Here is a 16,160-nt window from a genome sequence, read left to right as displayed (position 1 = left end):
CTGTACAGACTTCTGGAAACTGAACAACCCACTGCTGAATGATAGTTGAGTCAATGAAGAGATTAAGATGGAAATCAAAAGACAAAATAGTAATAGATACACAAAGTATCCAAATCTGTGGGATATATCCAAAACTATCCTAAGAGGAAAACTCATAGCCTTGAACACCAACATCTGAAAGACAGAAAAAGTTTGCAAGTCAACAATGTAATGAATCACCTCAAGGAATTGGAAAGGGAAGAGCAAATCAACCCAAAGTCAGCAGAAGAAAAGTTTCACAGGATTGGAAAAGCAAGTATCTCATGTACTCAATACTAATATGAAACCAATATAAAGGCACCTACATTCCGACAGGAGAGAAAAACACAAGTATATTCAAATGGGGGATTAGTAAGCTCTCACCTAGTATGCACAATGTAAGGGTATATAGCACACCCTCTGGATGAGGGCTCAACTACAACTTGAACTTTACCTTAGAAACACAAACCAATGGAACCTCATTATTTGTATCCCTATATCAATCTGAAATTAAAAAAAAAGAAAGAACTAAGCTCTATGTAGGCCTAACTGAATTTGGTTGGCAACTAACTATCTATCCGGTTGTTTATTTAAAAAAAAAACTGTTTTTTTTTGAAGAGACAAAAAAAAATTGAAAAGCTTCTTACCTGATTAGCTAAAAACAGAAAAGAAAGAGTTTAACAAACTCAATTAAAAGTTGAAGAGAAGTCCTAACTGATGTCCTGGATATGTGAAACATCACCCTAGAATTCTATAGAAATCTCTATGCCTATAAACTTGAAAATGGGGAAGTAATAGATAAATTCTTGGAAACACACAACCTCTGGAGGGTCAGTCAGGGAGAAATAGAAGTTCTAAATAGACCAGTATCAAGCAACAAAACTGAAGTAGTAACAAAAAATCTTCCAATGTAAGAAAGTCCTGGGCCAGATGGTTTTGCACTTGAGTTTTGCCAAACCTACAAAGAGGAACTTGTATGTCTACTGCAGAAATTATTCCGTAACACTGAGAAGGAAGGAAATCCCTTCTCACCCAGCTCATTCTAGGAAGCCGAAATTACCTTGATACCAAAGTCAGGAAAGGACACAACTAAAAAAGAAAATTACAGACTAATATACTTTATGAATATAGATGCAACGATTTCCAATAAAATTTTAGCAACCCAAATTCAGCAGCACCTCAAAAAAAAAATCACCATAACCAAGTGTCCTTTATCTCAGCGATGCAGGGTTGCAAGGTTGGTTGAACATATGCAAATGTATAAATGTAACCCACCACATAAATAGAAGCAAAACCAAAATCTATATGATTCTTTCAATCAACCCAGAAAATGCACTTGACAAAATTCAGCACCCTTTCGTGATGAGAAAACTCAACAAAATGGTATAGATGGGACATACTGCAAAATTATAGAGGTCGTATATAACAATCCTATGTTCTATGTCACACTGAATGGAGAAAAATTGAGAGCATTTCCCCTTATAACTGGAACTAGACAGGTTGCCCACTTTCACCACTTCTATTCAACTTGGGAGTATTTGTTACAATTGAGCAAGAGAAGGTGAAAGAAGAGACCAAACTATCACTCTTTGCTGATCTTATATCTAGAAAAACCCAAAGAAAAACTCAACCAAGAGACTCCTGGGATTGATAAATAAATTCAGCAAAGTCTTAGGTTACAAAGTCAATGTACACAAATCAGTAGCTTTCACATACGCCAGCGACAGTCAAGCTGAGTATCAAATCAAAGATGCAATACCTTTCACAGTAGAAACAAAGAAAATATAACACCCAGGAATATATTTAACTAAGGAGGTGAAAAGACTTCTACAGGGAAAACTACAAAACGCTGAGAAATGAATTGATTTTTAGAAACATCAATTCAGAGTGTCAAAAGCATCTGGGTGATTAAGTCCTGAGTTGCTTTCTTCACATTGAAAATGTTTTTAACTCTCTTTTAAACTTTCCAATCTCAAGATTCAATTATGTGGAAAGTTATTTGATTATAAAATAATTTTACTTAGTTATGAAAAAATTAGCAAGATCATTATATTTAGCATGTCAGGTTATTTTGGTATAGGCTTAACTATTATATTGTTTCTTCCAAGGTTAATCTAGGTCCATTCCTTCTAATTTTTTTTAATCACACAGAGAGTTTATTAGTTAATTAAAATGAGAGCTTAAATGAGACTATTTTATCGTCAATTTTCCAGTCCATTGATAATGGCTTATTGGACCCTTCTCTTTAGGGTTCTACATATTTCCATAATGAATACTGTATAGTAATAACTGTTTTGTTCTTCACATTTCTATTTCATAATAAAATAACAATGCTCCCAACCTCCCCCCGCCCCTTTTTTCCTTTTTCTCCTATTGCCATAGTCTTTACTTCACACCTTTGGCATTTACCCCACCCTGAGGGGCTAACATTTTTTTTTCCTAGTTGAGAAATAATAGAAGTTGTAAAATTTCATGTATTCTTGGGCACTGAATACAAGGTCCTAATAAATAGGAGAAGGGTTAGCAGTCAAGATCAGTTCTTTCCTAATAAGGACTCTTGACCTTGCCACGGATGCCCTCTGATTCAAGGACATGAATGTGAGAATGGTTTAATAGTTTTCTCAGTTGAGAGGAGAGGGTTAGGTGAGAAGGGACTTTCTTTGGCTGGCACCTCTCTGAATGCCTTGCACACTGTGGATTCTTCCCCCAAATGATTGGCAAATTAAAAATTAGGCAACATTTACTGGTATTTGAGAATTTAGGGTAGACTAATTTTAAAACCTCAGCTGTTTACAGGCTGCTCTCCAGGGGATCATTGGAAGATTTGTTTCAGAGTCTTTATATTTTAGTTTCTCTGAGCTGCTGCAAAAGAGTACCACAAACTTGGTGGCTTAAAACAAAAGAAATTTATTTTCACATGGTTCAAAGTCCAAAATTAGCGTGTTAAGGAAGGCCAAAATCTCTTCCAAGGCTCTGAGGGATAATCTTTCCCTTTCCTCTCCCAGCTTCTGGTGGTTGTCAGCTGTTCTTGGCTTGTGGCGATCTCACGCCTGTCTCTGCCCCTGTGTTCACAGAGCTCTTTGCCCTTGTGCGTGTGGAATCTCCCTGACCCTTTTATAAGGATGTTTGGGATTAGATTTAGGGCCTACCTAGAAAATCCAGAGTAATGTCACACTCCTTAATTGATCACATCTGAACAGTCCCTTTTTCCTGAAAAGGAACATTTACAGTTTCCAGAGATTAGAACCTGATACCTTGGATCACTAGAGGTGATAATTAGTAAATTATCCTATGTTTAGACATTTTCTAGGACCATCTCAAATACTGCTCACTGCAAGACAGAAACCTAAAGTTAAGGTTCCAGAAGTCCCTCATCCAGCTCTGCTTTTTCCTGTCATTTTTCTGTCCTTTAAAAACATACATATATATTTTCAGTACACAAGTAACAAGTGCTCATTGTTATTAAAGAAAGTTTTTAAACAGAGAAATGTTGCATAATAATTGACCTATATTACCATTTCCACTTTTCCCTAAGCATCTTGGCATCCTCAACACACAATGCATACTAAATCTATGTTTTTGAGTAAAAGACTGAGTGAGCCAACACATCCCTCTGTGGATTTCTGTTATCTGGTGGAGGAAGTGGTGCTGGGACTTCCCAGAATCAGGTCGAATCTCTGCACTTCACCAGCTACGTGGGACTTGGTTTATGCATTCTTCAGCATTGCTTCTGTAACTCAGTGCTGGTTCACAGTGACCTCAGTGGATGTCACTCATTACCGTTCAGAGTGGGAAAGGGATTTCACTCCAAATGGAAGAACTTGGAATGGAAATGGTTAGGGGATGGGTTTTGTGTCAACATCTTGTTTATATTTTTCTCCTAATTTCAGTCTTTCAAAAATGACAAAGGATACCTTACGAAAGGCAGTGAGATGTTGAGACCAATATTGAGTGCCTGTAGGATTGCAGAGGAATTCATCTATTAGATAAACGTTGAGAAAGGGAACTCTAGGCCTCTACCAATTTTGAGACTGTGATTGTAGAATTTTAGCTTTAGAAGTATAATGTCTTCCTTTATCTCATTTCCAAAGTTTCTCCCCTTTTACTACCTCAGTCAAGGAATTTCTCCATTCTCCAATGAATCAAAATGTACTGACAAACAGAAGTGACCCCAGTGTAGCTAGAATGAGATGGCTGTGCTTCCACAGAGAAGAGAGATAAGAAGAAGCTTGATAACTGTAGAAGTTAGCTATAGAACGTCTTCAGATTTATTTAATAGCAGCCATTTATTAGACATAGGAACATAAATTGAGTTAGTAACTAAAGGTGGAATCCTTAAAGCAACTTGTATTAATTCCTTCACTTTTTTTGTTCAGAAAATATGTATTAGGAATCCACTGTGCCAGAGTCTCAGCCTGGTGTTCCTAGAGCTTCATTTTTCTCATTTCTAAAATGAGAAGTACCTGTGTCCCATGGTCATTGGTTTAGCAAAGTGTTTAGCAAAATAATAGTCAAGAAATGTTAGCAGTCATCAGTATCAGCATCAAATGCCATGCTATTTATTATTATGATTGCTAAGTAGAGCTTTGCTTGTTTTGGTTAGTCGATCTTTGCAAACGTGATACTAAAAACTGGCTTTAAGTATTCTAGTTTATCTTTCCGTTACTCGGCTATATGTATTAATAGCACATATATATTGAACCTTTACTACAATCATTTTTTTATTTAGGGATTAGCAAGACACGAACCCTGAATATCTTTGAGGCTTCTGGGATATTAGAAAAAAATTTAAATATTAAAATAATAAATACTGTTTACCAGGCATTTTTCTACAAACTTCACTCTATTAGTCTGTAATAAATGTGATGAAGTAGATTGTATTTTCATCCCATTTTAAGGATGAAAAAGCTAAGAAATAGCATTTTGCCTGAAGTGCCATGGCTGAAAGGTAGGAGAAGGGGAACCCTGTGCTAGGGTGGATTGACTCCAGAATGGATTTACTTATCCACAAACTTCATTGTTATCAGGAGATTGTTGTGCAGCCAGAGCACTTATGGATACAATTAATATCTTTCATAAGTGTACAGTATCCTGTTTCCTTGTCATAATGGGGCTTTGTATGTAATCCTTCTTTGAACTTTCTGCCTTCTCCAAGTAATTCTTAGGGACAGGAATATAAAGACTTTATTGGCCTTTCTCATCATTATACTCCCTGGGCCTCGGAAAGGGCCTAGGTGTGGCTTAATAAATATTTGTTGAATGAATTAGTGAAACAACTTGCTACAAAGAAACAAAATAGAATGAACTTATGTCAGTTTAATAAAAAACTGTTGAATAATATTTATTTCACCTTTATCTCATTTTCAAAACTCTGTGTAGTCTCATCAAAATACACATGTACTGTCAAACTGAAAATTTGCCTCGTTTCTTGTGATCTTTTTTATGCTAGAAAAAAGATCTCATCATTGTATTTACAAAACTGCCTAAAAATGCTTTTTGCAAGCCAAATTCCAGAGAATAAGATCTGTATGTCTCTTTTCAACAGTCTCCAACCTTACCTCAATCTCCTGTGGTTTAATATTAACTAGAGATGAACTTTCTTTTTTATAGCAGTTTTAGCTGCAAGGAAACTACTGGTGTGGTTCTGAATTATGTTGCTTTTGCTGCGTCTTAGTTCTCAAACTATAAAAGATTTTGTTCGTTCTAGTAAGCTATGTTGAAGTTTTAAAGATTTTATATAAAAAAGATATTCTCTATCTGGGATAAAAACAAGTATAATTCCATTCTGAGTATGCTGATTGATTATTGTCATGTAATTATTGCCACATGTGCTGACTTCCTATCCAAAAGGGTAGACTTCCTTCTTTCTTATCTTCTGAAATTTGCAATGAAGCACACATCATGCAGTGATCATGACCTTACTTAGAAAACTTAGGACATTTGCACCCTGACTCTTCTGTCACTTGGTATTCTAGCAAGAAATTAAAAGCTGCACCCTAGAAGGATCATTGAGGAGTGTGTGAGAAAGAAACCATTTATTAAATGTTGGGAGGGTTAGTGAAAAGCAGTGGCTGGAGAAACACTCTGGGTCGGAAAATAGGGCAGAACCCATTACCACTCAGTCGTACTGGAACTTGGGGAATCCTGCAACTTCGGGACGTGTGGACTGAGATGGGACCTGGTGCAACTACAACCAGGTTGCTGCCTAGCGTAGAGGGACACAGGTAAGTATTTTGAAGTACCTGTTGGGTAGTCTTATGACTTCTTATTGTGGCCTCTCAAACCCAACTCAAAGACAGAGATCAAGGGAGCCTGGTTTGTGCAATTTATAGAGATGACTCTTTTAGGTACAGAATAGAGTGAGGGGGGAGAGGTCTGCGGGAACAAAGATGTCCAGCATAGGCATGAACAGAAAATGAACAAACATCGCCCACTTTGGGCTTAGTCTATGGGCCTAACAGAGCTTGCATCTTCCTGACTCCCATGCCTAACGAGAGGCATCACCTTTCTCCAGATATAAAGGGAAAAACTGAACACATTTTTTACTCCTCTTCTTTATTTCCTGTTTAACCCATGACCTGTTTATTTTTCTTAAAACTATGTCCCTACTAATCCATCTCTAATGCAAGTGCATGCCATTTCTGCTGCCGGTGTCTGTATAAGTCTTGACTTTACCATCTTATGTCAAATTAATTGCTTTATGACAACAAACTGTTAGGAGTCTGGTGTTCTTAAACCTCCATCTGCTTTGCTCGGGAGCGCGCTGGCTCTCGGTTGTTACGGATATCAAGTGCACCATCTCCCGCCTCGGCTTAGATTTCCTACAGCACATCCTCAACATATGTAACCCACAATCTGCACTTCCTAATTATTTCTCCACATGGATCTTTTGCTTATTCTAATGTGCTCTGCACAGATGGCTCTAATTTCTGATTTTGTTGATGTTATTTCCTGCACTTTGAAAGATTTCTCCTAGCTCACTAAATCTTAAAAACCTATCTTCCTTTAACAACCATTTGCTTTGTATTATCTTTCCTAACTAACCAGCTTGGCCTTGTGATGCTTGTCTTAAACTTTTATTGCATTTTCTTGTTTTTCTACATACCTTGGCACTTGTTTGTTGTATAGTTATGTACTGTGTTATTCTTGTGTTGAGAGGAAGAGTTTATTTCTTTCACATACCTCATATCACCTGAGATAATTATAGAAATTATCAAGGCTGTCCAGAGAGTATTCAGCCACGTACTATGAAAAATAGAGACACAGACAGCTGGATACTTTCCAGACAGCCGGTGTATAGCTGGCATGGTGGATGTCGATAAATTGCTTCTGAGTTAGGGTGGCCACTCCAATTAATACTTCCTTACTAGTCAGTTGCTTCTTCATTTGGCGAGTTTATAGCAGCCCTGTAAGAATTAAATAAATGCATTAAACAGTGCATGATTCTAGAGGGCTAATTCCTCTCCTAGGTATTTGCCCTGAAGGAATTAGGTTAAGAAAGAGAGCTCAAAGACTTGGCTTCATGAACGTGCATTAAAATAGTCTTCACAATAACATTAGAAAAATGCATAAACACTTTACAGCCATAGAAGATGTAAAAGCATGAATATTCAAGCAAGTATTATTCAGTTTGACTTTTAAGGATGATGTAGATTATTACATTGGCACAATAAAAATATATGACTCTTAAGTTTTGAAGCTGCCTTTTTATTTTGATTACTATTTTTGTAAAAATTAGTTTACATATTTCTGTATATGTTTATATGTTCATATGCAAAAATATGTAGATATATGAAAGGATGTATGTGGTATTCATATTGGTTAACTGCAATGGGTACATTAGAGATTTTCTGACATTGTTAAATACTTTGAAAATAACTATCACAATTAAGATATTTCCCTTAGTTGTGGACTTTACATAATTTCTATGCAAGGTGATCAAGATAGTTGTTTCAATTAAATGATTTTACTTTACTGTATTGAATGACTTATTAAATTGGCCACAGTAAATGTTTGTTACAGTATATCCTTTTTTTTGTTACAATATATCCTGCCTTAAACTCTGTCTATGGATATTTAAACTATTATTTTTATATCACAGCTTGTTTGGAAAACTGTCAAAATATAAAACTTGCATAATATCAGATTTGAAAATGAAAACAGTAACTTTAGGCAGAAGCAGCTTTTTTACATATATAAAAAGACAGCAAAGGACAGCATGACCTGGAGTCCTTTCATTACCAACTGAGGTAGTCTGGGATTTCATGAAGGCTTTGTTCATGCAGGAGAGAGACTTGAATTCAACGTATATGGCACACATACAATTTAAGATCTTAAGTAGAGCCCGAAGGTATAGAATTAAACAGGAGTCACCCAAACATGTGAATACTATGTATACCTGATTTATATCTGGAAGGTTAGATGCTACGTTCTAAGATAAATCATAAATTGAAATTACTTCACAAACTCCTTTCACCTCTATGGTTTATCTTACAAGGGTACAAGTGAATCTTTTTAAAAGCAGAGTAAGAACGTTTTAACTCAATAACAAAGAAAATGACATGAAGGTTATGTTAAACAGTTTGATGAAAGTATTTCAAAATGTATATGAAAACCGCACACTGTACCCCCTGATTGCATTAATGTATACAGTTATGCTATAAGAAATAAAAAATCCTTTTAGTAAATAGAATACAATCTTAATGGAAGCAATTGATTATACCACTTTATATATAAACCATAGAGATTAAGCCTATAGGGGTAATAAAAGGTCTTAATTATGATGAAAATCTTCAAAGTATTTAGTAAATTAAAAACAAATGTTATTAAGATACCAGTGACCAAAATGGGATTCAAGGTCAGAGGAATCTAGATATGATGAACATCAGAAAAATGTATTTCTTGGAGGAGGAAAACCGAAGTGGTACCTCCATCACCTGACTTGGTAAGATGTGGAGTGAGGGATACTTCTAACCTATCCTATCATTCCCTAGTTTTAGTTAAGAATACTATGCTTTATGTCTCTAAGCCCAGAAGGAGGGAACTAGTTATAATTATAATTTTCTGTGCCAAACCAGGCAGGATGACCAATGAATGATAATCTATAAGAGCTAAATACATATTGTTTCAAGGTGTGAAAAAAAATGTGTGATATTGTGGTCAAAAGCCTGGGCTTTGACTCCAGCATGCTTGGTTTTGCGTGCTATCTTTCCAGCTCTAATAGCACTCATTCACTCAAAAATATACCTTTTTAGCATTAATTGTATGCCAGGAAAAATGTTAGACGGTAGTCGTAAATAAAGTATCAAAACACATATTATCATCTTTGTTTCCTTATGGATTAATGAGGGAGATAGACAATAATCAAATAACCTTACAAAAAACATAATTATATACCATGGCAAATCATTCCTGGATAAATTCAGGACTTTATGCAAGCATATCTTAGATGTACTCAGTCATAAGAATGGTATAAAATAACCAGGGAAATACTGTTGTCCTGAGATAGATGGGAGCACGATGCCATTTATAAAAGGGCAATTTGCTAGACCATATAAAGCCACAGAAAGTAACAAAAATGTAACAGTGGAAAAAATAGGTTAGAGATATGAGTGGTGCTAGACCACCCAGACCTTTATCCTAGAAAAAAATGAAAGCTGTTGCAGATTTTTAAATAGGAAAATTGCAGTACAAATTTCTGTTTCTGAAGATTACTCTGAGTGCTGTAAGGAAAAAATGGGTTGAAATATTTTAAGGTTTTCTGGAGCATTCAGTGAAAGAACAATTTGAAACATTCCAGGCAAGAAATAATGGTTGCTTTTAACTAGAGGGTAGTGACAGGAGAAATAGAGTGTAATAGAGATAAGGATTCCTGCATTTCTGATTTTTGCAACTGTATGGAAGATGGCGCCAGTCACTGAGCTAGGGAATTCAGGGTAAGGACCAGATTTACTTGTATTTTAATTTGACTAAGTTGACTTTAGTATGTCTTTGAGATGTCTAGGTGGGAATGTCAAATAAGCTCTCAGATGTGAAGGACTGGAACTCAGAGAACCCTGGGTTAGAATCATTGTCTTATAGTTGGTTACTGAAGTCATGGGCATAGATGATACAGGCTGGAGAAAGAGCCAGAAGAAAGGGAATCATTGGATGAATCTTGGAAAAACTCAAATATTTAAAGGCCAATTAGAGTCAGCAAAAGAGACTCAGGAATCAGAGAAGTGAGGGGAAAACCTGGAGAAAACCAAGAAATCAAGGCAGTGCTTCAAGAAAGAGTGGTCAGTAGTGATGAATGCTTCTGGAAGGTCAAGTTAATTGGAGTTGCTCATTTCAAGCACACAGAGGGTGAGAGTCATGACAGTGGAATTATGGGTACATAAACCAGGTAGTAGCGGATACATGGGCGGAAATGTATTCAGTGTAGACAACTCTTTGCTAGCCAAGGGAAATGACAAGATGATAGCTGAAGGGGAAGGTGGAGTTAAAGTAATTTTTTAATGGGCTAGACTTAAATATGTTTCCGTAGTAATGCCAATGTTTCACTGAAAGGAGAGAAATCCAACATACAGAGAAGAAGATGGATAACCAAGAGAAATCTTATCACAACATTGCCTAACATTTAATTGATGTCTCTGCTTTTTTTTCACAGCTATAAAGTGGGAGAAATAATACCTACCTCATAAAGTTACTCTAGTAACTAAATATGATGTTGTTAGAATCCTCGGTAAAATTCTAACATACCAAATGTCTTTTAAAAAATGATACTTAAAAAAATCTAGTAGCTAATATAGCATATTATGTATACAAGATGCTCAATAAATATTGTTAAGGATTAAATAAATATGATTCTGGTACATGATTTTTGATTATTGGGAACATAAAGGAGTCTGACGCAAATGGCGGATTGCAGCCACACCTTGGGTATTCACGATGATGATGATGATGATGATGATCTATGAGGTTTGCTATCTAATAATGTTAATGATTTGCCCATTTTTGTTCACAGGGCACTATTTTTCTGCCTGGAAATAAAGTCCTTGAACATCCCTGCAATGAAGAAAACCCAGGGAAATTCCTTTTCGAAGTCGTTCCGGGTAAGATATTTTATTGTCAAATCCGTGTTGATAGAAGGGAAGACAGATTAGACCTAGTTCATTCTTCTTGAGTCATGGCTGTGAACAATAATTCAAGAAGGCAACTAACAAATTTGGTTAGCATTTACCCAGATAATGACTCCTGGTATGCACGCCGGTATAAGTGAATGCATGCACACTCGCGGACACTGGATTTCCATTCCTCCATGAGACTCCAGAGTTGACCATTTCAGTTGATGTAGAAATTGTAAGAGACTGTTGGAGAAAAATTTGATTTTACAGTGGTCTTGTGACACAAACTGTGACTAGATGTTGTAGGTAGAACACTCTTTCCAGCTCAGGCACTGACATACTTTTTCATAAAACTGCCTCTTAAAAGGGTCCATTGCCACAAAAACAAAACAAACCCCCTCTCTCAATGGCTTACTGAGTATTACGGTTCTGTACCTCAACTTTGCTCCCAGACAACGACTTCCATGAGTTTGGCTTGTGAAGTTGAGTGTGGCTGTGCCACATCGTCAGACCCTGCGGTGAAACCTACCAACAGCTGTTCATTCTTCCATCATCTGGACCATTCTTATTGTACCTGATCTCTACTTAAGTTTCTTACTAACCCAGCAACAGTTTCTCCAAGGCACTGGTCCACTTCTTTGATTAGTTCTTTAGCCTTTCCTTATCCCTTGATGTAAGAAAAAGGGAGGTAAGAATGTGATTTTTATAGAATTGGCTCTGCCTGACCCAGTTTATGTACTATTGATACTTGATTTAATCACAGCCTAGGGTGGGTGTGAATTTATTTGAGCAAGTGAGTACTATGTAATTATTTATTTTTCTTTTTTCTTTTATTTTTATTAAATCATAGCTCATTCTTATCAATAGTGTTGGCACAAAGGCAGTCTATACAATATTTTTTTCTCAGATTTACAAATGCTGGGAATCTGAAATGTGAACTCATATTTTTTGCCCTTCAATGAAAACAGCTGTAGCACTGAGTTCATCTGGCTCAGGATGGAATCCATGACTAAATGTTAATTAATGCAGCTGAAGTGCAGAAAGGTTAGTCAGATGCACTGTGTTATTTGTTTCCCCCCAGGGAGAACATATTGAAAGAAACCTGAATCTTGTTTGCTCCATTAAAATCCTTTTCTTCTTACTTCTCACTGGAATACCCTGTATAGAATCAGATTCCAGATGTTGCAAAGTCTTTGAAGTCTCAGTAGAGGAAATTTCTTTTCCTATTTATTCTCAAACATCAGTGCAGGTTGGATTGTATATCAGCGTGATTTTAAAGGGATGAATATAACTCTTTATCTCCAGGAATACTGAAGGTCCCCGTGTTCATTCAGTCAGCTAGCTGCGAAGAGATTGAATCTTTCAGTGAAGAAGTTCTGATGTAATATAGATGGATATTGTCAACGCTGTTTTAGGGAGAGCTGTGTATTCAAGGAAGTCATGGATGAAACCTCTTTGCCAACGTGCTTCTATTCTAGGGCAGACATCTCCTATGTAGTGCATAGGACATAATGGCTTTTGATGAGTAAAGTTTAAGGAGTTTAAAACTATGTAAGATGGAATCAGAAGGTTGCCCTTTCAAAAAAAGTGTTGAAAGAAATTTAAACTTGCTTCTGTAATTTTGGAGGTAAGCATAGTATGCCCATAGTTTATGTGAAAAGATGCTTCCTGAATTATTAATAAGTGTGTAACTTACATAGTAGCTTCTAAATTAGATTTTACAATTCCGAATTTTCTTAGGAAGCATGAAAAGAAATAGACTAAAAATTTGTTTGAAGAGAGAGCTGGGAAAATACACATGATTAGATTGAGAATTATTCAGTGTTTATGTCATTAATCTCAGTCACTGGGGCCATGTTGGTGTGTCCCTGACACCAGGATGGCAGCTCCAGGCAAATGCTTCTGAACTTGTATAATCATGTGGGGATCTGTAGCACATGATTTTCATCATTGTTTTTCAAAATCAGAATTGTTTAGGGATAGCATGACACTTGGTTTATATTTGCAAATGGAAATGACAAGATAGTGTTTTCCAATTTTCCCAATTGTATAATAGTTCAACATGGGACTCTAGGAGATTATACCTGCTTCATCTTATGCAGATCTCATAGGAGGCAGGCAGGATTGCAAAAATGTGGTCGTGCCTTGTAGAGAATTATCTCCAGACCTGTCCGGCAGCAGACCGTGGCAGCACACTTACTTTGCACTGACTTTCTCTGTGGAGTTCTGTTAACTGCCACTTCTTAAATCCTATCATAAAAAATGATGCTTACAGATCCAAGAAGTCTCTGTCTTTGTGGGAAAATACCTCAAGCCTAACTACCTAAGATATATCAATGGATAGGAAAAGATTACATTCCTTAATCTCATCTGCCCATAATGCTTTCAAAAAATCTCCAGTAAGCTCTTGTCCATATTTGAGGGCTGCCTGGAAAGTGTCCAGCCACGTATATCTCTATTGTTCAGATTATGTGGCTGGAGATTTTCTAGACAGACCTTTTAATCTAGTGCTATGAACACATATATATCCATGTGTGTGTGTGTCTAAGGGTACAGGTTCTCTAGAATGCTTTATATCTTTATCCTTTATTCATATATATCTGAACATAGGTAGGAAATTTTTGTTTTATTTTTGCTTTCTTTTTAATCTCAAGTACTTTATAAAACAAAGGAATAATCATGTGAAATTGTGGAGAAACAAGAATTAACAGAATGGAGAATCTCATATCTTTGTGTATTACTTATTTACATTTTTTACATAGTATCATATCTCTACATTTTAGGCTTTTGAAAACCCTCACTGAAAAAAAAAACACAAACATATTTTAGGCTTAATTTCTTGTAGCTTCATTATCCCATGAAATGAATAATCCCTCCAAATAATGGTATGATTTATGGCCTTTCACTCCAGTTTTTTTCCTATTTCCCTCCTTGCTATTCACAAAGATGTCAGCCAAATTGGCAAATTTGAAGACTTCTGTGTCACACATGCCAAATTTTAGGCTGGAGCGAACTTTTATGGCCAAGTGCTAAGCTTTTGGGAAATGTAGTTGAGAAAGGAATGTTGGCAGCTCTGTAATACACAATCCTTGAAGGAAGAAAATGCGGATGGCCTCTTTGCTTCTCAAAATGTGTTCTGGTCGAGTTTTCCTTGTGATGTTAAAAAATTGAACAGAGTAATTAACAGAATCATGATGCTTTCATGTTCTTAGGGGAACAGTCTCTGACAGCAAAAAAAGAAAACATGATACAGAGGCAGAGACTGGCGAGAAGAGACAGGACGATTTGTCACTCCAAACATTATAATCAGGAGCCACATCTTTGTCTCTGGTTACCGTACCCTTCACACCTGGTACAGTAACACAGGGTACTAAACAAGTCCTTATCGGCTGCGTGTGTTTGCCTGGTTTATGGAGAAATCTCGATCATGGGAAACTGCCCCACTTTGCTCTGCTGAGTCCTCTTTCCCCTTTAGTTGGACTTTTCCTTCCCCGGGTCCAGCAAAGCCCTCTTTGTGGCTCAGTGGCTGATGTGGAGGGAGACTCCTTGCAAGCTTTGCTCCCCACTTCTCTGCCCTCCTCTCTGATGAAGACACCCAGAGGAGGATGGAAGCAGCAGAAATCTTCCTACTACACGATGCTGTTGCTGGAATGTAGCCCTGTCAAGCCGACTGGGTATTTACACATGTATTCCCCTCTAAAGGCTGGCTCTCTAATGAGGTACATTTGTGGATTTTTTCAATGTCCCTGAAATTGGAAACCCACTTCACATGGTAGGAATGTCTCAGCTTGGGGACGGTCCCATTGGATGGGGTACAACAAAGGGCTCGAAGGCAATTCAGCAATCAAGACACTCACATGCCCGGTTTGCCTTGCAAGGGAAATGCAGGCTGCTCCACTGGTGCTGCCTCCTTCATCCCGCCCTTTTCTCTGTGGGCCGTCAGCGGAATCCTCAGCAAGGTCAGTGGCCGCCAAGCTTCAGAAGCAATGACAAGTCCCCAACTTAGAGGATGAGCGGTGCCGTTCCAGCATACATCCAGTTTTACAGACAATGCACTTGTACTTTTCTGCTTGTTCTGCTGGGGGGAGAAATCCTAGTCCTCCCCCCCCCCCGAAATAGTGTTTATCATGAACATTTCTATCTCCAAGAGACACTTCCTCTTTTCTAGTCTTTTTCTTGTAATAGTGAGAGGCAGTGCTGGTTTTCTCTGAAATGTTTTCTCTAAGTAAACCCTGAAGGTAAGTGGTGAGGCACAACTCTCATTGGGCTTTTGAACTTCAAATGTGGATTTTTAGCCCTTCTTTGAGGGGTTCGCATCTTAGCAGCAATTCCAGAATCATGAGGAGGAAACTCTTTAGTTCTGTCCATCTGTAATTTTAGGTTGAGTACCTAAGAAACCTGCCCTGGTGGAGAACTGTGTTAGAAGGCTCTGAGGGCATGCGCTCTGCAGATTTTTCGTCTGTGAGGGAGTGAGGACATTTCAGTGGCATCAGAGAGTCACCGACTAAGAGTGGGGGAGACACATTGAACTCAGGAGAAGCAGCTCCCCACCGCTGGGGGGCACAATTTCCACGAGGGGCCATGTGTACAGTAGTCTGTAGAGCTCCCTTTGCTGGGCAGTGTTTCAGGCTCTGTGTCTGTATTCCTCAATTTAATTCTCATAACACCTCTGTGAGGCAGGCAGTATCATCATCTCTGTGCTATCCATTCTGTAGATGAAGAATCTGAGGCAAAGAGAATTGATCTGATCAAGGTTTAATGCTGTAGCTGTGTTTGTGATGTGTGTATATATTTATATACCTATAATATGTACACATATATAATTATACATCACTAATTTGCAGGTAATGTTCCAGGAGGTTAAAATAAAATATATATGACCTAAAAATGGGCTATTAGAGTATTAGAGGTTAGAGTCTATTTTAAGAGTATGAATATGGGCTCAGTGCCTATAGCTCAACTGGCTAAGGCGCCAGCCACGTACACCTAAGGTGGCGGGTTCGAATCCCCAGCCCAGACCCGCCAAACAACAATGAC

At 37.4% G+C, this 16,160-nt stretch overlaps 1 protein-coding gene across 1 annotated transcript in view; it reads left to right on the top strand.

The window, feature by feature from the left end:
• Positions 1 to 16,160, top strand: part of ARHGAP24 (Rho GTPase activating protein 24) — a 368,579-nt gene that overhangs the window by 127,822 nt on the left and 224,597 nt on the right. The window contains exon 2 of the mRNA XM_003790030.3: positions 11,024 to 11,111. Within this exon, the coding sequence (XP_003790078.1) occupies positions 11,024 to 11,111 (88 nt within the window). The remainder of the gene's footprint in view (positions 1 to 11,023; positions 11,112 to 16,160) is intronic.

Source organism: Otolemur garnettii, unplaced genomic scaffold (assembly GCF_000181295.1).
Source record: "Otolemur garnettii isolate 467f Iridium unplaced genomic scaffold, OtoGar3 scaffold00039, whole genome shotgun sequence".
In the NCBI taxonomy this organism is placed as follows: domain Eukaryota; kingdom Metazoa; phylum Chordata; class Mammalia; order Primates; family Galagidae; genus Otolemur; species Otolemur garnettii.
Note: the sequence above shows the minus strand (reverse complement) of the source record. Positions and strands in the feature narration are given on the sequence as shown.